Source organism: Centroberyx gerrardi, chromosome 19 (assembly GCF_048128805.1).
Source record: "Centroberyx gerrardi isolate f3 chromosome 19, fCenGer3.hap1.cur.20231027, whole genome shotgun sequence".
NCBI lineage: Eukaryota > Metazoa > Chordata > Actinopteri > Beryciformes > Berycidae > Centroberyx > Centroberyx gerrardi.
Window position 1 is genome coordinate 12,452,769 of NC_136015.1, and position 27,528 is coordinate 12,480,296.

The following is a 27,528-nucleotide window of genomic DNA, read 5'->3' on the forward strand; positions in this document are numbered from 1 at the left end:
TTGGAATGATCCCAATTTAGAACACACACACGTGCGCCTAAGGTACAAGTACAGAACGTAAACGTACACACACACACACACACCTACAGGCTCCAACAAAACTTTCCTCTCACCTAGCCAGGGTAAAGTCAGGATACACACTTGTACGTGTGCACACACTCACACACATGGGTGGGAGCTGTTTAAGAGCTATAATTAACCTCCCCGTGATTCTCTGTAAGTGCAGCTGAGACGGAAACTGTGGTCACAATGTTTGGATCCACAGAACTGTACAATAGTACTGCATTGCTGACCCCTTTAGTCCTGGTTTTCTCTCTAAGACAAGCACACACACACACACATACACACAAACACACACATACACACAAACACACACATACACACAACCACAAATATCTAACTGTGACTCAGAGTGGAGGAACAACACTTGCAGGCATACCACAGTCAAAAGCAGAGTTGAGTTTGAGTTCCTTACACTCCTACAGTTCCTGATCTTTACTATAGCCTTGGGCACAACATGGCCGCCCTGCTGAAGCTCGATGAATGGACCTTTATCTGGTGAACCTCTGACGATCTAAGTGCCAATCATAATACCAGCAGTTGCCAGAGCAATTATTTAAATGAGTCATTTACTGCACATTTGGCAAATCAAATTCCACAATAGATTGTGAGATTTCCATGACCGGTACTTGACAGAGAGTTTGAATAACGTGTTTTAACTGAATAGTTAATTTGAATATTCCAGCTATGTATCCGGTTAACTACAACTAACACTTTGGACATAAGTAGGCCTAGTCAGCAATGTTTTGTTAAGGTTATTATTCCTTCACACCATACCAGCCACATTTGAACACCAGGGAAGAAAGATCCTGAACAAATTTTGGTTTGGACATTTTTTTTATTTTTCTAACTTTTCCAGGTCAGTCAATCAAACTTTTCAAATTCAAACACTTTTTCCAGGTTTACTATAACAGTAGGCACCATGCATAATCAAAAAAAAAGAGAGAGAGAGAGAGAGAGACCTGGAATTTTACAGTAATAAAACACAAATCATTGGAATTTATTCAGTGTTTCATACAGAGGAACGGCAGTATAAAGAGGAGGACAGGGACAGAGGGGGGGTCACAGTCGGCGGTGAGGTTGTCACTGGGGTCATGGAGGGACATGGAGGGAATCAGGCCCAGGCTGAAGGGGTGTTAAGGGTCTGGGACACGGGGCTTTAGCTGATGTGAGTAGATGCGTTGGCTCCACGTTGGGGATTACTAAGCCTTCACATAGTTGCGTGTGCATATGATATCTCCCATTGTGAGTGTCTGTGATGGAGAGAGAAAGGAGGGTGAGCAGCCAAACCAGTGACATTTTAACACATTCATGTTCATAGAAACAAACGTAACACACACACAAATGCCATATATATCCATTTGGTGTCAGCACTGACCAGTACAAGGGCGTTTCCGTTGACTTCCCTGACCAGACTGGTCTCTTTGCCGTCCCACTTCTGGACGTGCACCAACTTCCCTCCATCTACTGTCACCAGGGACTGCAGACAGCAGGGAGACAAACGGGCGGTAATTACACACCAAATACATACAGGCTCATATCATCCCATCAGTGAGTGTGTGTGTGTGTATGCGAGAGAGGACAAACACGATCTCTGCACCAACATTATTGTGCATCTGCTCAACACATGTGGTGTATTAAGTGTTTTTGATTCAGATTGTGAGCAGAGAGCAGTGTTGAGTCACGATGAGCCGAAAACGGGAATGGTTCCAGCCAGTGGCTCATTTCCAACAAGCCCAGCTTCATCTGCTCTGATTTTATTCCTGCTCAGCACAACCAGTTCAAATAGGCTGCTTTCTCTTTCGCTCCCTGCCTCTCTCTCTCATAAAACACATCTCCATCTTGAACTTAACTCTCTCCCCTCTCCTCACCACCTGTCCCTCCAGGTCTCTCCCTATCTTTCCACCCCTCTGACGTTGCTTTTGCCCTTAAACTCTTCATTCTATCCCGCACATTCCTTCACCCCTCACTCCAAATTAAGATACATATTACAAAACATACACTTGAAGCAGCACCACCCTTGGGTTTCATTTCATGGTTGCAAATTGTAACTAATCCATCCTCTCTGACTGTCACTTCTCACCTCTGACCTTTCCAGCCCCAACTCGTCAAATTCAAAACAAGAATGACAGCCCCTGCAAGCCCCTACTCCATCCAAAAAAATACTTACGACCTGCTAAGGTCGTGAAAGTTGCTCAACCCAATTAGGACCAGGTAAACCTTCTCTATTCAAGTAAAACCTCTTTTAAAAAAATATGTTTTTGCCTGACAGCTGTGATATTCAGCCCTGAGCTCCTTGTCGGTCCCATTGTAAGCAGCCTGACCCCTGACCCCTCACCTTGACCTTCCTGTCGTCGGCGGTGGTCTCGTCGAACTCCTCTCCCAGCTTGAAGTTGATCTCTGTGTTCTTGAAGGTGCTCTTGGTCTTCAGCGTCACTGTGTCGCCTTCCACAGAGATGATGGTGGTGGGCTTGGTCCTGGTGGCCACCTGGCGTGTGGCGAAGCCCACATCTGCGGGACGCAAAGACACATGGGTAATGTAGTGTGCTGGAGGAGGATATAGAGGGAGTCGCTGCCCTAACACTTAACGCATTCATAAAGCAGACTTGGTTTAGTTATCATATGCTAAAATAATGTTAAATGTTTCGTTGAATATATCAAGTTCATCACAACTTGCTATTATATTTATGTACTATTATGTATGTATATTTAAGATATCTCTTTGTATGCCATTCTGTTGGACTCATGATTAATAATGCCTCATGTGAGAAAAGTTTAATGCAATTCTCGCTCATGTGCCCTTTGTCTCTCCTTTGGTCGACTCGCTCCCTAATCTCTATTTGTCGACTGTCCAAACCTGCAGCATGTTCAAACACTAGCCCCGCTGACCTGCAGGTCTGGGCCTGTATGTGTGCAAATGATTACTCACTTTTCTGTGTGTGTGTGTGTGTGTGTGTGTGTGTAAGAGAAAGAGAGAGAGAGAGCAAGAAAGTGCATTTAATTGGGTAACAGCGTCCCACACCCCCTTTACGCCCCAAAGTAGCAACTCTGTTCTTTTCCGTGGCAGGCAGGCAGTCCGGTTTATCACCGAGGGCTGTAACTGCCACTCTCCCACAATCGATACAACAAATAGTCACTGTGTGTGTGTGTGTGTGTGCGTGCACAGTCGCCTGAGTGATCAAGAGGATCGGGGTCAGAGGTTGAAGGGTCTATGGTTTCTATGGTGACCAGAGCAGAGCAGGTCGATGGTAATATGGTTCTTCGGAGGTCACTAGGCGTGAGTAACACACACACATACACACACACATTCCCACACACACACACTCTCACAAAGTCAAATAGGTTGGTGTCATTTTTCACGGTCATAAAAGTCTGTGCACCTGCCCCCATCACACACACACACACACACATGCATACCAAACTATGTGTGTGAGGTATTTTGAAGACCGTTTTATCTGTACATTCTCATCCTATTTGTTTCAGTAGCAGCTCCTTGGCATTGGGACGATGTTAATATTCAACCCCTCCCATAGCGGGCAGCCTCAAACAATGAACAGCTTTCAGCTAATGTCATCCACATATGCTTGTGTGTGCTAGTGTGTGTGTGTGTGTGTGTGTGTGTGTGTGTGTGTGTGTGTGTACCATTCAGAGTTTCTCACAGTGGGGTTGATTTTCCCTAGCCCACTAAAGAAGACCCCCCCCCCCCTCGTTCCCAGCACTTAGGCCATGCGGTCAACCACTCTTCCTCTCTCTCTTTCTTTCTTTCTTTCTTCCTCTCTCTCTCTCTCTCTGTCCCTCTTCCTCTTTCCACCCTTATTCTTCCTCTATCTCTTTTCATTCCACATCTTGGTTTCTGCCTTTTAAGCCCCCTGATTCTCTCTCTGTGTTTCTCCCACACTCTTTACTTTTCCCACGCCCTGCATGAACATCTACTTAAACTGTTTAAACACACACATACATACATACTCACACACACACACACACACACACACACAGAAACACCTTTAGGTATTTGTAGTTACTCACACGCTTTTCACATGTGCACACATGAAGGAGGCACACCCTGCATCCACTCCCTTTACACCACACACACACACACACACACACACACACACATATACACATAAAACACATGCTTACCCAGCGCCTTCATGTACTCATCGAAGAACGTGCTCTCCTTGAGGTCCCATGTGCCAACGAATGCCTCGGCCATGTCTGCAGCGATGTGGAGGAATGAGGGTGCAAGAGAGAGAAAGAGAGAGCGAGAGGGAGAGAGAGAGTGTGTGTGTGTGTGTGTGTGTGTGTGCGAGCAGGGGAGCAAGAAAGGGAGGGAGCGACAGAATGAGAGAAGAGGGAGAGAGGCAGAGAATGGAGTCAGCACCGCAGGCTGTGCTGCGATCCTACTGGCTGGATTTATACCGGCTGTTCATGATGTCATCAGGCTGTGCAGAGAGAGCGGGGGAGGAGGTAGAAGGGAGGAGAGGGAGGGAGGGAGACAAAGGCAGAGAGAGAGAGAGAGAGGGGGGGGGGGGGGGGGGGGAGCAACAGGGGCATAGTAAAGAAACTCAGGCTTGGAGAATAAAAGACAGAGTAGAGAAAAGGGGAGAGAAGAGGAGGAGGGGTTGATGAACAAGCTCACCCTGTCAGAGAGAGAGAAAGAGAGGGAAATAGATTGAGGGGGAAAAAGCGAGCTGAGGAGGGGGGGAAAGGGGGATGATTGATTTGGGGGTGAAGGTTGAAGAGAATGCCATGGTAGTTTTTTTCCACACTTCTTTTTCTCTCCTGCTCTCCCTCTGCCTCAGTTTCTCCCTCCGTTTCTTGCACTCATTTGACTTCTAGTGACCTCAATCTGAGAACAAGGGTGAGAAAGGGAGAAAAAGTGTGTGTGTGTGTGTGGGTGTATTTGTGTGTGTGTGTGTGTGTGTGTGTGTGTGTGTGTGTGTGTGTATGTCACAGACATAGCAATACACTGACCAAGGGCTTTGCCTCCTGACACCGTTATCAGCACACCCATGACCACAAGGCAATCTGCTATCACGTGCATACACACACACACACACACACACACACACACACACATTCATTCACAAACACAAATGTCCAGTTATCGTCCGTCTGTCTGTCTGACGAAATCCTCTCCTCCCTGCAGATGGTCAGACCATGTCTGGAAGTTGTGTAATTGGACAAACACACATTAAACCTAAACACTCCCCCCACCACACACACACATACACACACACACAAACACACACACACAATTGCACTGAAAAAGCAGAAGCACAGGAGGAAAAAAAGTTAATACAATGAACGTTGTTACATCACACATCACACCATATCACACACCCTGTCCCACTGCCCCTGTCCTCCCCTGCTCTCCCTCTCCTGCACAGAGCTGTGTGTCTAAACTGGCACATGTGTGTGTGTGACGGAACGAATCTGCGATGTGCATGGGTTTGACATTTGACACAAACAGGTGGTCGCCGAGTGAGACGTGGGATGGAAAAAGAGAGAGAGAGAGAGAGGAGGTGAAAGGTCGAAATGATTTAACTCTGGCCTAGAGCGTACATCCACATGACGTTGTCTGTCTGTGTGTGTGTGTGTGTGTGTGTGTGTGTGAGATCTTATGTAATCCTATAATATATTGTTATGGGATGTCATTGTGGTCATAATTCAGAATAAATGAGATTTTAACTGACAGTTTCAGGCAACTGGCTCACTGCACACACCCTTTTCTAACGGCTAAACCACACACATACAACAGCTACTCTTCCTGGGATCCACAAATACATGTGCCATCTTGTTCATGTAGAATATTACAGTTATATATGTTGACTGACTTGTTTTCTATTGAATTTGACCCGTCCTACTTGTGAGAACGTAAAAAAAAAAAAGTTTTGCAGGCTTCTGAGGTTGTTGACCTTAGGCGCTATTATGGCCCATATACCCTCTAGGCAGACCCTGCACAACCTGTATTTAGCCTAGACACACAACCCTTTATCTTGGTACGCAACTATGATTGTGTGTGTGCGTGTGTGTGTGTGTGTACATATACACTGAGCTGACACAAGCAGAAAGCTGCATAGGCCTGGAATGCTCAAATCCCTGTACAGCAAATGGAAGAGTAGGGAGCAAAAAAAACGAGGAATGCTGATATTTCTCCGCGCTCTCCTAGGGATTTTCTGTGTGTGTGTGTGTGTGTGTGTGTGTGTGTGTGTGTGTGTTTGTGTGTGTGTCTATGTGTGGGAACAACATAACTAGAGAAACATCTGGACATTGTCACTCCCTTCTCCAACGCCCACTCACTCACTCACTCACTCACTCACTCACTCATTCACTCATTCATTCATTCTCTCACTATCTCCTTCCTCTGCACCCTCTCTCTCTTTCCCTCTGCTTTTCCTGCTGCACTCGTCCCATATCTCAGCCTGTCCCACCCACCGCTCATCTGTTCATCTGTACTCAGTCTCACTCCCTGTCTATACAGAGCTTGTGTGATTAGAATAAAGTTAATTACATGAATGGAAGGGGGGAAAAGTTGAATAGCATCTTTACTTGATTACAACGTGACTCCAATTACAGAACGGATTGTGTAATTGTAAACATGCATTTATCCACTGTAGCTACTGCTGCTGCTGGCACACACTGGACAACTGCTATGTGAGTGAGTGAGTGAGTGTGTGTTTGTGTGTGTGTGTGTGTGTGTGCGTGTGTGTGCGTGTTAACTAAGCATAAGGTTCACAGATGCATTTCTTGCCTTGTTCAGTAATCCTCTGTAGACAGAGAGAGAGAGAGAGAGAGAGAGAGAGAGAGAGAGAGAGAGAGAAAGTGAGTGGAATTAGTCAAGAGCACCAAGATGAGTCAGCCTGGTAGATTTCCCGCTCCCTCTCTGTTTGATCTTTGGGGAATTCCCTAAATATACATATGGCTTAACTTGTCAGAAACAAACCAGTTCTACCAACCAACACACCATTGAGAATCTTACGTCTTTACCACCTAAATGCGACCTCTAAATCAAATCTACTACAATGTTTAAACAAGATTAAATTATTCACCTTCCTCTAACAGGCTACATGAGGTTCACTGTTGTTACCGAGGGTCACCCAGTCTCTTCCTGGGTGACGCTGGTTGGGGTGCAACTCCTCCCTGGCTCGCTTAGAGCTATATTGTCAGGTGTGCTTGCCTCCTCTGCTGACCAGACACTGGTACTACATTAAGTTTTTGCCCCCTGGTGGTAAAGGCCCATGGCAACCACATAGTATGGAAGAACAGGCTTCCCTCATATTCATACTTCAGTGGTGAGCTAGCTACCACAACAATAAAATAACCACCACTGTTAGGCAAAAGGTGAAATTGAAAAAACATAATTTAGTCAAATTTTCCTCCAAAAAACAAATAAGTATGGACTCCATGCTATAGGTCAGTGCTATTATGAACATCTAAATAAGAGTTTTAGCATTGCAAACTGACAAAATTACCCACAGCCACCGCATGAAACAATGGGAAATAATGATCCAGGTTCATTATTCATGATTCATTTTCATTATTACCTACACCAGAAAATGTTATCATGGATCAACAATCATTGAGACTGTGTCACTTGGCAATTACAGCGCTGTAACAGCAGGACTGAGTGCAAGCAGCACAACACACACCTGCAGTGATCAGACGAACTGCAACAGGGTCATCACACACGCAAATGAACACAGCCACACATATACAAACAAAATCATACACCCAGTAATACACTTGCATAAACATGCTTTCTCTCTCTCTCTCTCTCTCTCTCTCTCTCTCACACACACACACACACACACACACACACTGTTCCATCTCAGTGGTGAATCCAGGATGAGGAGCCGGAATTGGTTTTGTTGCTCAGTGATCCAGTGTTAGCAGTATCCTTGGAAACAGACCCATGGGGGGCAGTGTATTAATAGACCAACTGGACACTGTGTGTGTATGTATGTGTGTGTGTGTGTGTGTGTGAGAGAGAGAGAGAGAGAGAGAGCGAGAGAGAGCAAGAGAGAGAGAGAGAGAGAGAGAGAGAGAGAGAGTCCTGGGATGCCGTCTCTGAAACTATGGTAACTGCCTCTGAAATTGACATTCCCTCCATGAGCAGTTTCTCTTTTCTCTCCTTAGTAAATTCTCTCCCCTCCAGTGATTTATTTACATTATCTTTTCAAGTTTCTCTCCTTCAGTCAAAGGTTTGATGTGAACCAGTTTGTTTCACATCCATCACCAGTCCCTGATCACCAGTCTCTCTCACAACAGGCCTATACCCACCATCCCCATTACCCCAGTACCACTAATAGACTGCAGTTCAACTGAGGGCAACAGGACAATGCAAAGCTGAGAGCCTGTCATTCTTGATACTACTGTCTGTTCAGCTCATCACCACTTTTTTGCATATAGGCAATGTAGTTCTGTTACCATGGCCAATGTAAGATGTGGAAGTGTGGAAGATAATTTATGACATTTCAACACACTATTTGAATTGGATTATTGCTAAGAGGCAATTAGACTTTTGAATGTTGGTGTATTGAATGGCATAGGTGGGGCACTGAGCTACAAATGTGGGGTGGGGTAGTGGCCTCTGGCTCATTTGGCCCACAATCCAAATGCAGCAACAAGTCTTTACAGAGGCTGCTATAGTTTGGCCTTTTTAGCTCACATGACACTGGCTGGCCATTGTCAAAACTGATCCATCAGTGCCTGAGCTACGCCAAGTTAGGCCCGGAAACGTCTGCTATCTGATAACACCTTCCAGTAACAATAACAAATTGTTAATGGGGTGTTTCGTTTCCCTCCACCTTCCCTTTGCTCTCGCGTCCGAGATGCTGCAGGCATGATAACCTATGGACGATGCGATGCCCAGTGGTGCAAGTTGTGCCAACGTAACCAAACACATTGAACAACTAAAGACACTGATAACGTGTGCTTTTATTATGCAAGTGAGAACAGCTTGCGACGCAGCGGTAGTTTCAGTTGTCTGTCCCTGTGGCCCCGTTCACCCTGCTCGCTTCTCTGAAAACTTTCACCAGACACGTTCTCTTCTCTCACAGAACTCGTCCCCTCATCGGTGTCAAAGCATACAAAATAAAAAACACGACTTCCGGTCACAACCTTCAAAATAAAACTCTTATTGGCGAACATGTAGGCTATTGTACCCATGACCATGTTGTAATACAAACAACCAACGTGAAAATAGGTAGGCAGTACGTCTACTATATTTTAGGAAAAGATAAAGTAGGTTAAAAGACAAATGTTTAATCCAAAACTATGTTGTTTCGTACACCATAAATGTTCAATTAAATGGCGAATTGTAAGCTTTTACTTTGAATGCATAATCGCCTAACTTCCGGTATTTCCCTCGCTGTATCCGGCTCGCTTGACGCAGCTCGGCTCCTCCTACGTGCATCCATGGCAACCATGGTAGCTACGCCAGGTCCGGTCAGCTCAGCGAGCATCCCGTTACCGGCCCTGGAATTCAAAACTAACGGCCGAGGGTATGACAGCAACTTTCGGAGAAGAAGAACTAAATGACAGATAAATATTACTGAGTTGTGCGGTAGTTTTGGCGTTGTTTTGGACCGACATGACGCCCGCGTGGAGAGCCCGGTATGGATGCGAAGCGGCAGGCGCTAAATGGAGAACGGCAGGTGAGTCAGTGGTCGGAATGAATGGATTATCTCCAATTAAAACCATATTTGTTATTATCATTAGCTTCTTTAAGCTGTTGGGTGTACGTTGAATGGGCTCTAACGATGTGCACTGGATAAACTATCAAGTAGACCACGGGTTCCCAAACTTTTTCATGTCAAGGACCCCCAAATATATATGCATTAAATCACGGACACGCACCTGATAAGATGATTTTGTCTGAAGGAACCGCATCTGAGCTGAGAAGATTTTTAGAGTTAGTTATTGGTATAGAATTGCATGACTGTTATTACTACAGGTGGGGTGATAACAGCAGTGGGGAGGCGGTGGAACCTCTGATCCTGTGGTCAGCCTCATACATTATTTCACATTGTTAACTTGAAGGGAATGAAATAATAGTGAAATTAAACTATTCCCTCTTTTGCTGGGGACTCCCTTGAACCACCTCAAGGCCCCCTGAAGGCCCCCGGACCTCATTTTGGAAACGACTGAAGAAGGCTTCCTTGACTGGCAACAGCTGGCTCTTTATGAGATGTTTATAGGACACTGTTTGTGAAAAGCCTGTATTGTTGAGGCAGTGTGTGGGGACTCAGTGTGTGAATGTGTGGTGTTGCTTGCTGTCCGGGGGTCAGTGGTGTCTTGTTAAAGGGGGCCCTGCTCATGTTAGAGGTAGGGTCTTGTGTTTCTGTCTGTTGTCTCAGTCTCAAAAAAACAGCAACACCCCACTGATTGGACAGATAACTGCTCTCCGTCTCTCTCTGTGTCAGAAAGTGAAACGTCAAAGATGCCGCGTGTCTCTAATGCTTCATTAATCATGCAGATTCAGCCGAGCCCTAACCAGGGCAAGTGAGCTTTTGTTGGGGCGTGTGCGTGTGTGTATGTGTGTGTGCATGCGTCTTAAGGAAGCATAAATAATTCAGCCCGGGGAGCAAGGTGCTCGAGGAATCTCAAATGGCCCCTGCACTCCACGGGATGGAAAACACTCAAATCTGATCAGCCGGATTTGTTTTCACACACACGCACACACAGAATGAGGGACTAGTGTCGTGTTACTTATGAGTTTTCCTTTGTATACTACTTCAGAAAAAACACCCACCAACTAAGTGGTGACATCAGTGTTATTGAATAGACTTTCAACAATAATCCAACTCTTGCTTTCTCTTTCTCTCTCTCTGCCCTCCTCCCCTGCCCCCCCTCTGACCCCTCTCCCCCTTCAGTTCCCCCTGTCTCACTGTCGAAGCGTGTTGGGGGGGTGCCCCAGCCGTGGCCCCCTCACACCCACCCTGCAGGACCGGGCCACAGGACCCACTGCCCACCTCCTCCTCCACTCCCTCTGTTCCACACCCGTCACGCGGAGCAGAGCGCCGAGCGGCCTCACCTGGTCACCATCGTCCGTCCCTGCGGTCAGAGTTCACTGCGGAAGGTGAATAGCTGAGAAGGCAGTGTCCTTTTCAGCAATTAACTAGGGGCAACCTTTTCATGATTTAATTAAGTGTCATTTTTGTTTCTCGGTTTCCAAGGTAACAGTGCTGTTGAACCGTAGGGGCGTGGTTTCCTTCGAGCAGCTGCTACTGGATGTCTCGGAGGCGCTGGGGTTTCCTCGCTGGCACAGAGCCAGGGTCACACGCCTCTACACACCCCACGCACGAGAGGTGAGGCTCAACACACACATTTGTCCTGATTCAGATTCACTGAACTTAAAACCCAGGAATGCACACTTCAGTTGACACCGTCCACTGATTGGGGCAGATGAAAGGATTCAAAGGAAAACACAAAAAGTTGAAACAAAGGGATGTGTGGGGTAAAAATGGCGTTATGTTTTTCCCCAATTAGTATGAAAATGATTGACAAGGTCTTTGAAAACTCTCACATCTCCCTGTGATGACACTGTCCAGTCCTGCCTTTTTCCTCAGCATGGGAGCTAGGAAGCTGTTAAGTAGTCCTTCTCATTCTCTCTTTCTCTCTCTCACCCCTCCCTCCCAGGTGAGGGGCGTGTGCGACTTCTTCCGTGGCGAGGTGGCCTTCCTGGCGCTGGGGAAGGCTCGTCCGGAGCTGAGGAGCGTGCAGGAGGCCCTGGAGGAGCTGTTCCCAGAGCATTCCCACTACCGAGCCGACGCGCTGCGAGCCTGGGAGAAGAGGCTCCGCCCAGCGCCGGATAAAGCCGCCAAGGCCGACAGCGGATACAGCGAGGGAGCAGACGGCAGCGGAACGCACACACACCAAGAGGCTCGCCAGGACACAAATACACACACCAAGACACACCACAGTGCGCACAGACTCACACAGCCGCCTTACCACACAGACACACACAGGCAGGAAAATTATATCTCAGACACTAAGCATTCTCACAAGAAGCACGCATGCAGAAAACCCACTCACCCTCCCAACCACCTGCAGAGAGTCCGGGTAAGAGGCGGGGCCAGAGAGAGACGGCTTTCTGTCATTGGTCCATTTAAACAAGAGGCGGGTCTAAGAGAGGCAGACACCAGCTCTCCCACACTGTGTGGAAACTGCTTAGGTGAAAGAGGTAAATATCTGGGTCCAGAGCGTACCAATCAAATAGCTGGGAGGGTCCCACTCCCTCCTGTGACGAGGAAGCACAAAGGAAGTTCCTCCACGGAGCAGGAGGTGAGAAACACAGTCATTCCTCCTGGAGCGCCGCCTCCTCAGCCAGGAAGCAGAGTTGAGGAGAAGCGCATCGACCGATTACAACTTTTATCTTCAAATCCGTTGCCGGGGGTGGGGTCAGTACAGATAGAAACACAGCAGAGGGCGACCTTTGACCTTCCATCAGACAGGAGTGATGTCACCCTGTCGGATATCGAGCGCTGCTACGATATAGGGCGTGTGGTTGGAGACGGGAACTTTGCGGTGGTGCGAGAGTGCCGCCGTCGTGACAACGGACAAAACCTGGCCTTGAAGATCGTCGAACGCTCCAAGCTGATTGGTCGAGAGCACATGATGCAGAACGAGCTGAGCCTTCTGGGCAGTCTGTCCCACCCTCGCGTGGTCCGACTGTTCACGCACCACCACACACACACTCACTCCTACCTGGTGATGGAGCTGGTGATCGGAGGGGATCTGTTTGAGGCCATCGCGGACAGGGGGAGGTTCCCAGAGGCAGAAGCAGGACTGATGGTGTCGGATGTGAGCGAAGCCCTGAGTTACATCCACAGCAAGAGCATCGTCCACCGAGACCTCAAACCAGAAAACCTGCTGGTCAGTATTAAGGCAGTGTGATTTAGGGCATGACGGATACTGGATTATTTGGTTCTAATTCCAATTAATATTTAGGAAGCAAAATTACTTTGCTTCATCACATCAATTATCCAAATTTTACTTTTAAAGAAATATAGTCCTTCATTCGTTTCCATTTGAAAAGTAAATCTAACTAAAAATCTCAAATAATTCTCTATTCATGGGTTTAATATAATCTGAAGATATAGATAATAGCTGTGGATATGAAGTGTGGCCAATATCAGGCAAACCCAAAATGTAGGCAAATATTTGCCTATGTTTTGGTGTGTGTGTGCCCTGTAAGAGGTTTGAATTTTAGAAATATAACCTCAATCCTTCTTCCCTCCCTCTCTCTGTCTCTCTCCATATCTTGTTTCTCTCTCTCTCTCTCTCTCTCTCTCTCTCTCTCAGATGGAGCGTATGGCTGATGGCAGCAGTAGGCTGAAGCTGGGAGACTTTGGTCTAGCCATGGTTGTGACTGAACCGATCTTCACTATATGTGGTACACCCACCTATGTAGCCCCAGAGATTCTCTCTGAGACAGGTTAGTACTGTTTGCTGCAATATCAATCACTCTTTTACATTCCTTAGACTTTTTCTCTCTGTCTGTGCTTCACTAAATATGTATGTCTTTCAAATCTGTTCTTTGGTTCTGTTTATTATTCCTTTCCTCTCTCAGTTTGAGTGTCATTTTCTTTTTCTCAGAATGACTGTTTGCTGTCTGACCCAACAGGTTATGGCCTGGCAGTGGATGTGTGGGCGCTGGGTGTTATTCTCTACATCCTGCTGTGTGGCTTCCCCCCATTCCGCAGTCGGGATCGGGACCAGGAAGAGCTGTTCCGGCTAATAAAACAGGGAGAACTCAACTTTCTGTCCCCCTACTGGGACCCCATCTCAGAGGGTGAGATGTACAGAAATACACTTTATGCAAGCACACACAAACTCAAGTAGGACACATGCACACAAAATCTTTGTTTTGTTAAATCCAATTGCGTGTGTGTGTGTGTGCGTGTGTCTGTGTGTGTGTGTGTGTGTGTGTGTGTGTGTATCTGTGTGCAGGAGCCAGTGGCCTTGTCAGAGCTCTGCTTCAGGTAGATCCCACAGTGAGGCTGACAGCAGCGCAGACCCTGCTGCATCCCTGGGTCCAGGCTATGGTCTCGTCCTGCCACCAGGGGGCGCTCACACACAAAGCTCAGAAGAACACAGCAGACTCTGGCTCAGACCCAGAGAGACCAGCTCAGACTGATGTAGCAGAAGCACCCAGAGATAAAAGAGTAGCTCACACCAACAGCCGAGGAGTGCTCACACACAAAGCACAGGTTAACACAGCAGAGATCACCAGACAACATGAGAGCCAAACTCAGATTAACACAGGTGACGCCCGGGACCAGGAGAAACCAGCTCAGCTACCGTCAACAGAGACAAGTACAGTCCAGACCATACCGCAACAGATCAAAGCGGACACCCTGCACACACCTTCAGAGACCAGACCTGATCAACAGAAACCTGAATACACCCCCACAGGCCATGACCCTCCCAGCAAGGAACTCAGCAAACCAGGAATTCAGGGTTCCACACCATCAACCACCAGCGGCAGCCCGGTCGGCCCAACCAGCCCCAGTACTGAACTCAGTCGGCTCGCTGCCACCCCAGTCCAAACCCAACTTACGTCCCCGAGCGAGACACACCTATCCAAACACAACAGCCTGTCGCAGTCACCCCCAGGTTCATCAACACCTCCAACCAACACAGCCCCCGCACCACCAGCAGCCCCGACTCAACAACAACCCATCAACATACAAACAGCGGGCAGTCCGCCTCCACCAATCACAGCCGACCACTCAAACCAACAAAATCCATCCACCAACCCAGCAGCGGAGTCCTCAACTCATTCTCTCCATCAGCAACACCTCACACCTCCCTCACAGACCTCTTCTCGAGACCCAACCGAAGCCACCACCCAGCCGCCAACATGCACGAGCCCAGCCCAAAACCTCCATGACCCTAACCCCGACACCACAATCACCCACCCACCCACACCCACACTGTCCCAGCCACTCGCCATCAACCCCCTATCTGACTGACTGATTGGATCAGGGTCATCACTGTTTTTGTCCCGGACAATACTGCTGATTTCCTGACAACTGAATCCTTCTAACCTGCAGGTGACGAGATTCACTTTCCAGTGATTGAATGGGGGCTGATTGACAAGGCTGGATAAATGTCATACATGTGTGTAATCCTTTTATACTGCGGTTATAAATTGATCAAGTTGATGTGTGATGACAAAGGTATTCGTCCATGTGGAAATCATCAGTGTTTGAGTAGTGATGTATAAGAGCTTCCCATGTTTGTGCTGTGTTATGGAGATTTATCTGGCAACATTCATGAACCAAAAACAATTTATCTGTTCCATTTCACATTTCATTTTAACTGATGTGCATTAGTGACATTGTGTATTTACTATATTCTAGCATGCCATCTACAAAACATTATGAGTAGCCTGTTTCTTATAGTGTGTTTATCACACACATGCCCTGCTTTTGTACTGTGCTGGTAACAAACTACTGTTGAGCTGAAATATTAGTCCTGGCACTGTAACTTTGCGATGACAAATAGTGGATGAATTAACAATCTCTGACAATATTTTGACAAATTAATGTGTTGTGTGATTCAGTGGCTCATAATGGGAATTGTTCAACATTCAGGACCGAGTGAATGACAGCATACAGCTACCGGGTCAAGTGCGTGTGTGTGTGTGTGTGTGTGTGTGTGTGTGTGTAACTCAGGGAGGTATGGCTCCCTAGCCATTCCACACAGACCAAATAAGGCATATCTGTCGATCCAATGGGAGTGGTTCCTCCTGTCCCTCCTGTTCGCAGACAGCTGACACTGTGACATCCTGCCCCACCTCCCCCGATACACACACACACACACACACACACACACACACATTCAAACCCCATACCATACATGCACCCCTCCCAGCACCCACCCTTGAAACTAGTAAGCCACATATCTGGGGCATTGGTTGGATGAAAAAGCTAATAAATGCCATCTGACCTAGTATTCATGGCCAAGGGCAGCTACACTTTCTTTTTCTCTCTTTTCGATCACCTTGCTCTCCTGGCTGAATTATTTATGCTTTCTTAACACACGCACGCACGCACACACACACACACACACACACAGGGTCTCTTTCAACTCTCAACCAGTTGAACCACTTTGATAGATTGCTGCCACAGGGCTGTAAACATGCTGTCAGAATACCAAAGCAGCAGCAGCAATTGAATATTTTTGTAAAATGCCTACTGTTATGAAGTTTTGTAAAGGGCCCTGTTGAAGTTTTTGATATCACACACTAGCGTTATTAAAGCGTTATAACAGGTGGATATGGCACATAAACCCTGCAAATTCATAAAGGATGTGTCCTGTCGTGGTATTAGTATTGATAGGCCTCATTTTGTCGCATCAGGTTTTGGTCACCTTTCAAGTCCTGCCATACGCTGACCCGCAGGTGCTCAGTACGCATGCGCCGTACAAAACTCTTTAAATACCCCAAGTCATCTGATACAACAAAACATTCCACTGTCAGCCAATCCACGACTGTACTGAAGGACTGGCACAGAGGCCATTACAGTTACTGGCAAAATATTGACACTTTGTCAAATACGGAGACTGGGATTAGTCTAGTTCGTGTCTCTGCCTGAGTAATAACGACACTGACTGGGAGTCGTGGGGCTGTACAGAGTGAAGTCGGGGGAGACGGACAGGAAAAAACAAAGATGGCTGTGTAGCCAAAGAGACGCGTCCCAACGAACTATCTGTAGCCGGAGCTTCAAACACCGACAAGTCCCGTGGGTCCCGTGGAGAGTCAGCTGGTACCGGAGCAGAGACGTTAACCGAGCAGTCGAACTGGGCCTTTGGTGCACGTCGGCGTATCCGCTGTCAGTGCGAATAACGGCGTCGTGAACACAACAACAGCTGAGAGACGCCTGAGTTGTTTTGTTCTGCCTGGGCAAGGGAGGACTGCTGTGTTTTTGTCAACGAAGCTAGCCATAATCTGCTAGCCTCACTGTAAGTCAACAAAACTAGTTAACATATAATTTAGCAGATAGTCATACATAACATTTTGCACATGTTTTCGTTATTACACAACCGTTGGCTTATTAAATTCCAAGTTCGTAAGTGGAACATTATAACAAGTTAGCCTGCATTCCTTTCTGACAGCCTGCTGCTGTAGCGTTAGCTAGCCGGAGTTAGCTAGCTAGCCAGTTGCTGTCAGCTGACCGTTAGCTTGACAGATTGTAAGCTAGCCCTGAGCTAACCTGCTAATATTTCGGCCTCAGCCTGGTCGCGGCAGATACCCCTCAGAAAACTCTAGACAATCACCACCATGTCTTCACTGGAAGAGAGAGATGTGGGCGTTGCGGCCGCCCCTGGCTCCTCCTCGGCCGGCCTGGGGGTCGGGGCCGTGGGGGCAGCGCTGGAGGCTGTCGCGGGGGTTGCAGCAATGCAGGAGGAGGTCGGGATACGACGAGAAGGGCCCGAGTCTGACCCCGACGAACCACCCAAGAAGAGGGTGAAAATACCCGAGGGAGAGGCAGGGAAGCTGGAGGAGAGACTGTACTCTGTGCTGTGCTGCACCGTGTGCCTAGACTTGCCCAAGGCGTCTGTATATCAGGTAAACATGGTCTAAATCACAAACCTGCCCCTCATAACCCCTAAAACTACTATCAAACAATAGGAAACCAGCGGGTCCCACACTAGCTCCCCATGCGCCCTTCCCCAAAGTCTACAATATCAACCTGTGGAATCTATTGGAAAGTTACATTTATTTGTAGTGATAATAGGCTCAATGTAGGCCACTGTACATAGGCTGCAAGCTGAGCCAAGATGCTGAGTTGAGAAGCTCAAGAGACAAGCCCAGACACGTTTGGTCAGCTGTGCTGGCTCAATTCATGCCATTCACACCAGTGAGTGTGTCATTATACTGTGAAATACCCTCAAATAACCTTCAGCAAAGCCACAGCCCCAGGCCGCACACAGAACACCAGTTGAAACCAAAACCTAAATTTACATCCATTGCCCATCCCTACATTCTCCGCAAACCAGTGACCCCACCCTGCCCTCTATAATGACAAGTGAACACATTTTTTAATGATCACTGATCAATTAGTCTTAAAAATTTACAAGCCTCTATTGCAGCACACACACATACTTACTTTTGTTTGGTTGTATCGTTAACCCTTTCTCCACCACAGTGTACCAATGGGCACCTGATGTGTGCAGGCTGTTTTATCCACCTCCTGGCTGATTCTCGTCTCAAGGAGGAACAGGCCACATGTCCCAACTGCAGGTACACCAAACTGCACTACAGAAACACCAACAACCACTGAACAGTGGACAACGTAACATACAAACTAGCTACATAGTCCAAACTAGGAAGACAGCTACTTGTATTAGTTGATGGATGTAGTTACTCTGTAGTAACAGGATGAATTGGTATGTATGGATATTGTAAAGTCTGAACATATTTTAGTTAAATACATATTCTAGAAAGACACCAGAATGGAGTACCAAGACAGGTATACACCGTTCACAAACACTCACACTTAAACATCTTGTTTCCAAGAAAAAAAATCATGATGCTATACATTTTGTCACACAAAAAAATCTCAAAATTTTGTTCCAATCCAAACCAAGTTTTTTTCCCACGATTCCACGACTGTACTAGAAACTATCAATGGTCATTAACAATGGAGAGGATAAGCAAATAACATTAGGCTATTTCAAATTGGAAAGTGATGAAACATAATAAATCTAATATTTGCTAGATGTGAATCTTGCCAGTAGCACTTACAACATCATGGTCTGATTTACCTGGAGAAAGAAGTGAATGATTTCACCTGGTGTTTCTTCCACATTCATTTAGCTTCATTCATTCCGCAGCAGGAAAATTGCCCCAGCAACTTAGAAAAATGTAAATACGATGAGAAAACATCATCTGACCTTTTTGCTCTGCCCACCCCAAAAAAACAATTACACACAAAAATCACTATTATGTATACATATGCTATAGATATCCAAATAGGAGCAACTCTTACTGGAACTGATCCTTGAATGGAAACTCAGAATCAAAATTTTCTCAACCGTCACATCTACAAAAAATTCTACAGGAAACACTGACTCTACTTTTGTTGCACAATTGAATTGCACATTGCCCCTATGATGCATAAGCACAGGGGGAAAAAACATATCACATAATTTTGGTCGTTCTGCTTTAGTTGGTGTAGACCTGTGTGTTGGAACCCTGGAAAAATGAACAGAAAAGTTAGTGAGTGACATAACTACTGATTACTGGGACAGCCATTGATGGTAGTTAACTGTTCAGGAACTCATATGAGCGTATAAGTACTGGAAACAATAAATGTACTACTGAAGTATAACATGGTATTAATGGTTTGTTGTGATTGTGTGTGTGTGTGTGTGTGTGTGTCTAGGTGTGAGATCAGTAAGAATTTGTGCTGCAGGAACCTGGCAGTAGAGAAGGCCGTCAGTGAGCTGCCGACAGACTGCACCTTCTGTCTAAAACAGTTCCCTCGCTCCAGCTTAGAGAGACACCAGAAAGAGGAGTGCCAAGACAGGTATACACCACACACACACACACACACACTCACACTTTAGCATTTTGCTTCCAAGAAAACAAGTCTATCATACATTTTGTCACACCGTATTGAAATGAAGTAAAGCTTCTCTAGTAAAGGTCTAGTAAAGGTTCTCTAAAATTTGTTAATCAAGCTAGGTTTGACTTTTTCAGACTGCAAAGCAGTGAAACAGAATAAATGTAATATTTAGTCACTGGGACACACATGCATACATGCACTCATAAACACACACTCCAAGTCACACACACACTACACCCACACACACTCACAAATAAATCACCAGCATCATCATACATATGCATATATCGTTGTTGTCCTGCTAACTTGATTTGAAGGATTACACGCTCCTCTACGGTTTGAGAAAATTTTCTGATCTCTAGGGCTGATGAAGCCCTTTCAAAACCCACTGGATAAATTCAAAAAAACATGGTAGTCAAGCTAAGATCAAGGGTGCTTTTATTCATTTTGGAGATAAGAGGTTTTCAGTGGTGATGATGATGTTTGCGCGTGTGTGTGTGTGCGCACGTATATGTTTGGTAAGTCAGCACAGTATCACACGGGGTTCATTTTGGGAAGCTGTGCATGTGACCTGCTACTTCTGAGGAGGAAAACATCTGATGTAATTACAGACCAACCTGATTGATTACAGACTGTGTCTATGTATCTCTGTTTGTGTGTGTGTGTGTGTGTGTGTGTGTGGTAGCACAGAGGCACAGACCAGTTGAATTAGCTGGCACGAAACCCTATGGGGTTGTTGCTATAGCTACAAGTGACCCTTCTAAGGACAGCAATGCCTGTGCTCATGTTACCATGACGACAATAGTCATGGCAGTCACCAGGTGTTTCTGGACAGGGCAGACAGAAAAATCCACTGGTCTCCATGTAGAAGGACATACCTGTTTTTACCGTAAGGTGGTTGTATTGGTCAGAGGTGTTGTTATCTTCTGAAATGTTACCCTGACCTCTGACCTGGAGGAGGGCAAGTGAAAAGGGAATTTACCCACAGTCATCAATACATTATCACATCACATTAATATAAATAGCATTTCACTTCATATTTCAGACAAAACATAGTTTTACTTTTCAATGAAGCTGAGTGAATTAATTCATTCATTAATTACAGCCTAATAAAAAATATGAACTGCAAGAAAGTAATAGGTATTCATCGAAAAGGACTTCTCTAAAGAATCTAGTTGATGTGAAGCCCAGGCGACAATGGCTGTGTTCGGAACCGCATACTAACGTACTATTCATACTAAGTATGACGTGAAATTGAGTATGTAGTGCGTTCCAACTGCATAGTATGTGAATTTTGTGTACGCGAGAAATGCCCGGATGTATACTAGATTAGCAAGAATTTCTGAGTATGCGGCGTGAGCTTACTGGACATACTCAACCACTCCAAAATGCATTGCGTCTCTTACGTACGTACGTACGTACGTTAAGGTACAGAAGAGGAAAACAAACGGGGGCCGCTGACCAGGTTTGTTTTCCTTCAAGTCTCCGAAAACGTTGCAGCAGATTTACAAACAGACGTTATTTGGATAAACTGACCACATATTGGGAATCTACATGGTTACTTTCTTGCCTGAAAAATATTAAAACTTAATAAAGTGACATATTAACAGTCGTGGAGCCAAAATTACAACAGCTTTTAGCCTGCTTTAAAATCCCCGCTATCGCTGCCGGCTGGTGCGAAATGCATTCTGGGATACTTGGCTGTATACTTCAGTGTGAACGGTCTGCTGGTAATGGCATACTTAATTTCATAATTTCAATCATTTAGTAGGCAGTATGCAGTACATACTCATTGAGTATGTAGTAGGCAGTACGTTAGTATGCGGTTCCGAACAACCAATGTCTTTCCTTCCTTGTGTTTGGCTTTCAACGCACATTTCCTGTTATGTTACCAGGGTGACACAGTGTAAGTACAAGCGGATTGGCTGCCCTTGGCAGGGCCCGTTCCATGAGCTGCCGGCACATGAGAGCGAGTGCTCCCACCCCACTAAGACTGGGACAGAGCTGATGGGAATACTGGGAGAGATGGACCAGAGCCACCGCAGAGACATGCAGCTCTACAACAGCATCTTTAGCCTGCTCTGCTATGAGAAGATTGGGTTTACAGGTACACACACGTATGCACACACACACATAGGCACATTCACACACTAGTAGATAAATGAATAGACAGTGGAGAGATCTCTATTTATGAATATTAATGGTTATCAGTTGTAAGGGACATGCACATTTCCTTTACTATAAATACCGGACACTATAACTTCAATCTCTTTTATTCCCTCACTTCTCCCTCCTTCCCATCTGTCCTTCCTCCATGCGTCCGTCCAGAGGTGCAGTTCAGACCGTACCGTACCGATGACTTCATCACCCGTCTGTACTACGAAACACCGCGCTTCACCGTCCTCAACCAGACGTGGGTGCTGAAGGCCCGTGTCAACGACTCAGAGCGCAATCCCAACCTGTCCTGCAAGCGCACCCTCTCCTTCCAGCTCATCCTCAAGAGCAAGGTACACACACCGGCGCACATACATGTATAATGTACATAAAGCAGTGGGTGGAGTCCCTCAACTGGACATCCTGGGTCTCTGTGTGTGTGTGTGTGTCTGTGAGTGATCTTATCTTTCTGCTGTCTTGTGATCAGTGTTGGGCAAGTTACTGAAAATTAGTAATTAGTTACAGTTACTAGTTACTTCTCTCAAAAAGTAATTGAATTACTTTACCAATTACTGCATAATAAAAGTAATTAGTTACTAGGGAAAGTAACTTTTGCGTTACTTTTAAATGTCTGCTTCAATTCTCTTATTACACATAGCTATATTATTTTGTTGTTGCTGTGGCACAGTGTGGGACAAGACAACTGTCAAATTTTATCTATCATTGTACCCATTATCACTATGATGAAAAGTAAGTAGTGGAACAATAAAACACAATAGATATGTTTTGATAGGCATATTTATTGTAGCCTCGACAGGCCTTCAAATCAAGCATTAGTACACTGTGTGGGCTAAGTTACCGGACCGGTAGCAGTGTTGCCAACTCTTTTCCAAGGAAAGTAGCTATTGGCTGCTCAGAAAGTCGCTAGAAGTCGCCAGATGATGTCGTACGATAATTTGCATATCAATATATAATGCTGCACTTGTTATGCACGTATGCATATGTAAGTGCTGACTCCGCCCACCCGGGCCATTTTCGGTGTACGCCGGTAACAATTACAAGTGGACCCTATCCTACAGTCCCTGCTCTCAGCGGAGGGAGGGGGGCTACACTGTGTGTGGGAAGCGCTGTGATCATCAGACCTCCCTGGATTAGACAAGCAAGTAGAGAAAACCGGCATCAGCCGAACCAATTTATTGCCGAATGCTTTGGGATTCAACACATTAACATTGCTTCCCATGGTCAGAAGAAGTCGCCAGATTTGTTGCTAGTCGCTTTTGAGAAATAAAGTCGCCAGGGAGGTTGGTAGTCTTTTGATTCACTTGCGCCACCGTAAAGTCGGATGATCATAAACCGGATAATCTAGTAACGAGTAACGAGCCCATTTAAATTTCAGTAATTGTAATTGCGCTATTTAATTTGAAAAAGTAATTAGTTACATTACTAGTTACTACCAAAAGTAGTGGAATTACAGTAACGCGTTATTCCCAACACTGCTTGTGATGGTCATCTGTCCCAACAAGTATAGAAAACCCCAAAAGGCAGTCACTTGTGAGAACACCAGTAGAAAGAGTTTTATCTTTAAGGCTAAGTTTAGAATTCCATTACATGATTATTACATTATCGTGGGTAGGTTTACGGTTTTGGATAGGAAAATGTGAGTCAGTCGATGTTCTCACTAGTTTAATAACTCAGGATATGTGTGTATGTGTGTGTGTGTGTGTGTGTGTGTGTGTGTGTGTGTGTGTGTGTGTGTCTCCAGGTGAACTCAGCCCTGGAGTGCTCCTTCCTGCTGCTGAAGGGGCCGTACGACGACGTGCGGATCAAGCCGGTCATCCACCATCACTCCTTCAGCAACGACACCAACGAGACCGAGTACGTCCCCCTGCCCATCTCCGATTCAGTGGAGTGCAACAAGCTGCTGGCCGCCAAAAACATCAACCTGCGCCTCTTCATCTTCCAAATCCAAAAATAAGGAGAGGGAAGGAGGAGGAGGAGGAAGAAAAAGAAGAAGAAGAAGAGGAGGAGGAGGAGGGGGGAGGGAGGGGAGGAAAGGTGGAGGGGGAGAGGGAGGAGTGAGGGTGGAGATTGAAGAGAGACACCACTGAACCACTGATACCTCTTAACGCACACACACACATACACACACACACACACACACTCGATCACACAGATGCATGTACACACACACGCAAGGTACATTCTATCTTACACATGCTTACACACACATATACACACACACACACACCACTAATTACACTTACCTCCTTTGACAAGATAGTGAGACCCCCTGCTCGGGGAGCTGTGAGAGTTGCTATGGAGATGGGTGGGCATTGATATGGAATGTGGGGGGGGCGTGTAGCCTGGGAAGGGGAAGACGGAGGGATGTGAGGGGGGGCGGGGGGGTCTGAGATGGTTGTTTGTTGCTAGGGCGCGGCTGGTGTGTACCTGTGGAAGCTCTCTGAGGTCAGGCTGTCTGACCTTTCACCCCTGACCCCCACAGCCAAAGGTAGCACACACCAACCAAAGCAGGATGTGCCGGGTGCGTCTGTTGTATGTGTTTGTGTGAGTGTGTGTGCATGTGTGAGAGAGAGTGAGAAGGAAAACACTTTGTGAGACTGTGTGGCTGCGTGTGCCCAAACTCTGCTTGTGTGTGCGAATGTCCCAAAGACATGAATGTGAAAACAGAGTGGTTGACTTTCCCCAAACACTGTTGACCACTCTGAGCTGTTCTGTGGACACATGAATGGTTGTATAGAGCATGTTTGTTTGTTTGTGTGTGTGTGTGTGTGTGTGTGTGTGTGTGTGTGCAAGCTTGTGTGTCTTCTTCCCTCCCCCTGTAAGCAGTGTGCCCTAGTCTAGTCCAACGATTCCATTCTGTTTTGGCAAATGGCGGCCATTTTGTGTCTCAGACTATACTAGAGCAGAACAAAGATGGCGCCCCCACCCCCCTGACCCCCTTACCTTTCAACAACAGGAGAGCTGGCCTGGCTGCATGCTTATTTTAGTTCAACTTACTCCTTAAGTTGTGGTTATATTTAACCTTCTAAGCTAACTTATACCATTTTTATTTCTCTTTAACCCAAAATATTTAAGTACCTGTGAACTTTGCCTTTTAGTTAGGTTTTAGTGTGTGCCTGTGTGCCTGTGTGCGTGTGTGTGTGTATGCGTGCGTGCGTGCGTGTGCGTAAACAAATCATAACTGTGAGATCCCCGTGGCCCTCAGTGAACACACCCCCATGTGAACAGCAGTATAATCCATGAGTACAGGACTAGAGTCGACCTGAACTGTAGACCACAGAGCCTGAGACCGACTCAGGACGGCCCGGACCTCTCCACCTGCAGAGCTTTTCTGGAACATCAGACTTTGGGCGGTGCGACATGGAGGTGTGTGTTTGTGTGTGTATGTGTGCCGGTGGGGGGTGGGGTGGGGTGGGGGTTACCATACCACGGTGACATATTAGAGTGTTAGACTTACTTGAATGAAAATGAGAAGATGTTACTAAAGTAGATTCTACTGTAAAGCAGATAGCGCTCTCTCCTCCTGACCTCTCTACTTCCTGTATTTCTGTGTTTTAACGCTTTGTCTCTATGCCAATGGACTCACTCATCTCACTATGGCTGTACATGTGCCTTTTATTAAAGATCATGGAAACTGCACTGCTGCCTGTGTGTGTGTGTGTGTGTGTGTGTGTGTCTGAGTCAAACCAGAAAGGGCAAGATAGTGTTAGCTTTGTTAGACAGCTTGGTGAGGCCATTGGTATTATATAAATTATTCAATACGGCAGTTATGAAATATAAATGTAATTTTAGGACTCTGTGTGTGTGTGTGTGTGTGTGGGTGATGGATAAGTTTGGTTAAATTTGATGCGGACAAAATGAATTTTATTCCATGAGTTTCATTCCAAAATGAATTATCAAAATTATTGCCGGCATGACAGCCAGACTCACTATATTGTTTGAGTTCAGAAACTCACAATAGTATTCAAATTTGTTAGCTATATGAAGACTTTACAAAACGGCAGCATTTTAGATTATGTAATGATCTGTATATTTGGCAAATTGAATATACCGCATTTGGCAAATTGAATGAAGAACATAAAGCAACATTTTCCCCAAAATGGCTGCTTAGTGTTTTAGAAAGAAACCCTCCAGTGTTCCTGCAATAAAAAGCATGAAAATGAAAATGAATTTTAAATGAACTAGTGTGGCAGGCTGTTGTAATTTATTCCCTGGAATGCACTAGTCACTAAAAATTTGCCACTTGTGCTTATGTTTTAGTGACTGCTGGTTAATAGCTGCTAATGTAGTTTTACTAGTTGCTATATAATAAATACTAGTTATAATTTAATAGGTACTAGTGACTAATTTGATTTTTACCAGTCATTTTTATGTTCTTACTAGTAAAATATTAAGCAGTTTTTTTTAATTGAAACCTGTGGGACTACACGTTTTAGATACCAACTTTACTCACTAATTGGTATTTTAATTAGTACTAGTCTCTCTTTCAATTCTACTAGTTATTATGCATTAGTTACTAGTAGCTATTTCTAGTTACTATTCTAATTTTTACTTGTTACTAATAGTCATTAAATAGCAACCAGTAGTATTTTGATAACTTCTAGTTTTTATTCCAAATGAAGATATAATTTTTGTTAGTACTAGACATATTTTTTCAAACACTTGACAAATGGCAATGACTAGTCAAAAGATGTTGATCATACAATTGTAGGTTTTACTAGCCAAACTGAAAATGTTGATAGTATCAAATGGAATAAAAACTAGTCATTATTGAAAAACTAATCCCTGTCCCTGTTCGATTGCAGCTAGTAACAATGCAACATCGAGAAGAGTGTAATAGCAACTAATCTTTAATAGATACTTAACTGGTAACTAATGAATAATAACTAGTAGAATTGGATTAGAGATTAGTGCTAAAATAGTGACTAGTGTGTAATGAAAAAACTACTAGTAAAAAGAAAGGTAGATATCTTGATAATAAAGAGATATCTTAAGAAATGTAAGAGATCTTAAGTGGCAAAACTGCCTAGATATTGTTCAACTGTCTCCCTTTGAGCAGGAGGGGGAGCCAAAGTCTTGTAGTGGAAAACCTCCAGTGGCTTGATGGAACAATTCAAAATGCTCTCCTCTATTTATATAATTCATAACAGTTAGAATAAGTTACATGGCATTATGACTTTTTTATGATTGTAAAAACCTGAACATTGCTTGCCTCCTCAAATGTATGTATCAATACTCCCATTCTGTGAGCAGGTGTGTATCAGCGCTGTATTAGTACACCTTATATAAAACAGCCATAAACAGGAGGAATGTAAAATATTACTCTCTTAATAATACGACACCCATATTCCCTAAAACTAAACGACCATACCACTCAACCAAGTGAACGCAAAATCTTGCACTTAATGTATTTAAGCAGATAGTAAAGCAGAGAGACATACTGTTTTATCTTCCATTTATGAACCTTGTGGCTTGTGGGTCGCTTATCAACCCACATCTGTGCTTTACCATGGCAAGTGTGAATCATGACCTTCGCAGCCTCCAGTACGGCTGCCTCTTCCATCTTATACTCCATGTTGAGAAAGCATATGCTCAAATATCAAGCTCAATTTTCTAGCGTACATATTTCCTCATGCCTGCATCCATGGCTCATTATCATCATCATCTGGGAGAAAAGCAATATGACGGGAAACAAGGAGAGGAGATCGTA

General features: G+C 45.3%; 3 protein-coding genes across 4 annotated transcripts; 2 read left to right on the forward strand and 1 right to left on the reverse strand.

The window, feature by feature from the left end:
* Window positions 1-884: 884 nt before the first annotated feature.
* Window positions 885-4,425, reverse strand: fabp3 (fatty acid binding protein 3, muscle and heart). The gene is made up of 4 exons (XM_071920134.2): window positions 4,201-4,425; window positions 2,399-2,571; window positions 1,439-1,540; window positions 885-1,313 (listed from the first exon to the last, which is right to left on the reverse strand). Exons 1-4 carry the CDS (start codon window positions 4,271-4,273, stop codon window positions 1,263-1,265), a joined length of 399 nt encoding a protein of 132 aa, XP_071776235.1. The 5' UTR covers window positions 4,274-4,425; the 3' UTR covers window positions 885-1,262.
* Window positions 4,426-9,655: 5,230 nt separating this feature from the next.
* On the forward strand, window positions 9,656-15,041 carry dclk3 (doublecortin-like kinase 3). The gene is made up of 8 exons (XM_071920146.2): window positions 9,656-9,719; window positions 10,938-11,143; window positions 11,241-11,372; window positions 11,704-12,348; window positions 12,415-12,939; window positions 13,369-13,501; window positions 13,691-13,858; window positions 14,017-15,041. Exons 1-8 carry the CDS (start codon window positions 9,656-9,658, stop codon window positions 15,039-15,041), a joined length of 2,898 nt encoding a protein of 965 aa, XP_071776247.2.
* A 1,515-nt stretch (window positions 15,042-16,556) lies between these two features.
* zftraf1 (zinc finger TRAF-type containing 1) lies at window positions 16,557-23,821 on the forward strand. Of its 2 annotated transcripts, XM_071920184.2 has the most exons (7): window positions 16,557-17,034; window positions 17,307-17,641; window positions 18,222-18,316; window positions 19,461-19,604; window positions 21,539-21,750; window positions 21,972-22,150; window positions 23,560-23,821. In XM_071920184.2, the coding sequence occupies exons 2-7, from the start codon at window positions 17,354-17,356 to the stop codon at window positions 23,770-23,772; spliced, it is 1,131 nt and encodes a 376-aa protein (XP_071776285.1). In that variant the 5' UTR covers window positions 16,557-17,034; window positions 17,307-17,353; the 3' UTR covers window positions 23,773-23,821. The 2 variants fall into 2 exon arrangements, with proteins under 2 accessions (XP_071776285.1, XP_078146558.1); XM_078290432.1 differs by having other exon boundaries at window positions 16,557-17,641.
* Window positions 23,822-27,528: the final 3,707 nt, after the last annotated feature.

Excerpts from the sequence above, each read along its gene's own strand:
- zftraf1 (XM_078290432.1), top strand. The coding sequence starts at position 17,354 with ATGTCTTCACTGGAAGAGAGAGATGTGGGCGTTGCGGCCGCCCCTGGC. Across the intron at positions 18,317-19,460 it reads GCCACATGTCCCAACTGCAG|GTGTGAGATCAGTAAGAATT; the intron begins GTACACCAAACT and ends GTGTGTGTCTAG. Across the intron at positions 21,751-21,971 it reads TGAGAAGATTGGGTTTACAG|AGGTGCAGTTCAGACCGTAC; the intron begins GTACACACACGT and ends GCGTCCGTCCAG.
- dclk3 (XM_071920146.2), top strand. The coding sequence starts at position 9,656 with ATGACGCCCGCGTGGAGAGCCCGGTATGGATGCGAAGCGGCAGGCGCT. Across the intron at positions 13,502-13,690 it reads AGAGATTCTCTCTGAGACAG|GTTATGGCCTGGCAGTGGAT; the intron begins GTTAGTACTGTT and ends CTGACCCAACAG. Across the intron at positions 13,859-14,016 it reads CTGGGACCCCATCTCAGAGG|GAGCCAGTGGCCTTGTCAGA; the intron begins GTGAGATGTACA and ends ATCTGTGTGCAG.
- fabp3 (XM_071920134.2), bottom strand. The coding sequence starts at position 4,273 with ATGGCCGAGGCATTCGTTGGCACATGGGACCTCAAGGAGAGCACGTTC. Across the intron at positions 2,572-4,200 it reads TGAGTACATGAAGGCGCTGG|ATGTGGGCTTCGCCACACGC; the intron begins GTAAGCATGTGT and ends TGCGTCCCGCAG. Across the intron at positions 1,541-2,398 it reads CCGACGACAGGAAGGTCAAG|TCCCTGGTGACAGTAGATGG; the intron begins GTGAGGGGTCAG and ends TGCTGTCTGCAG.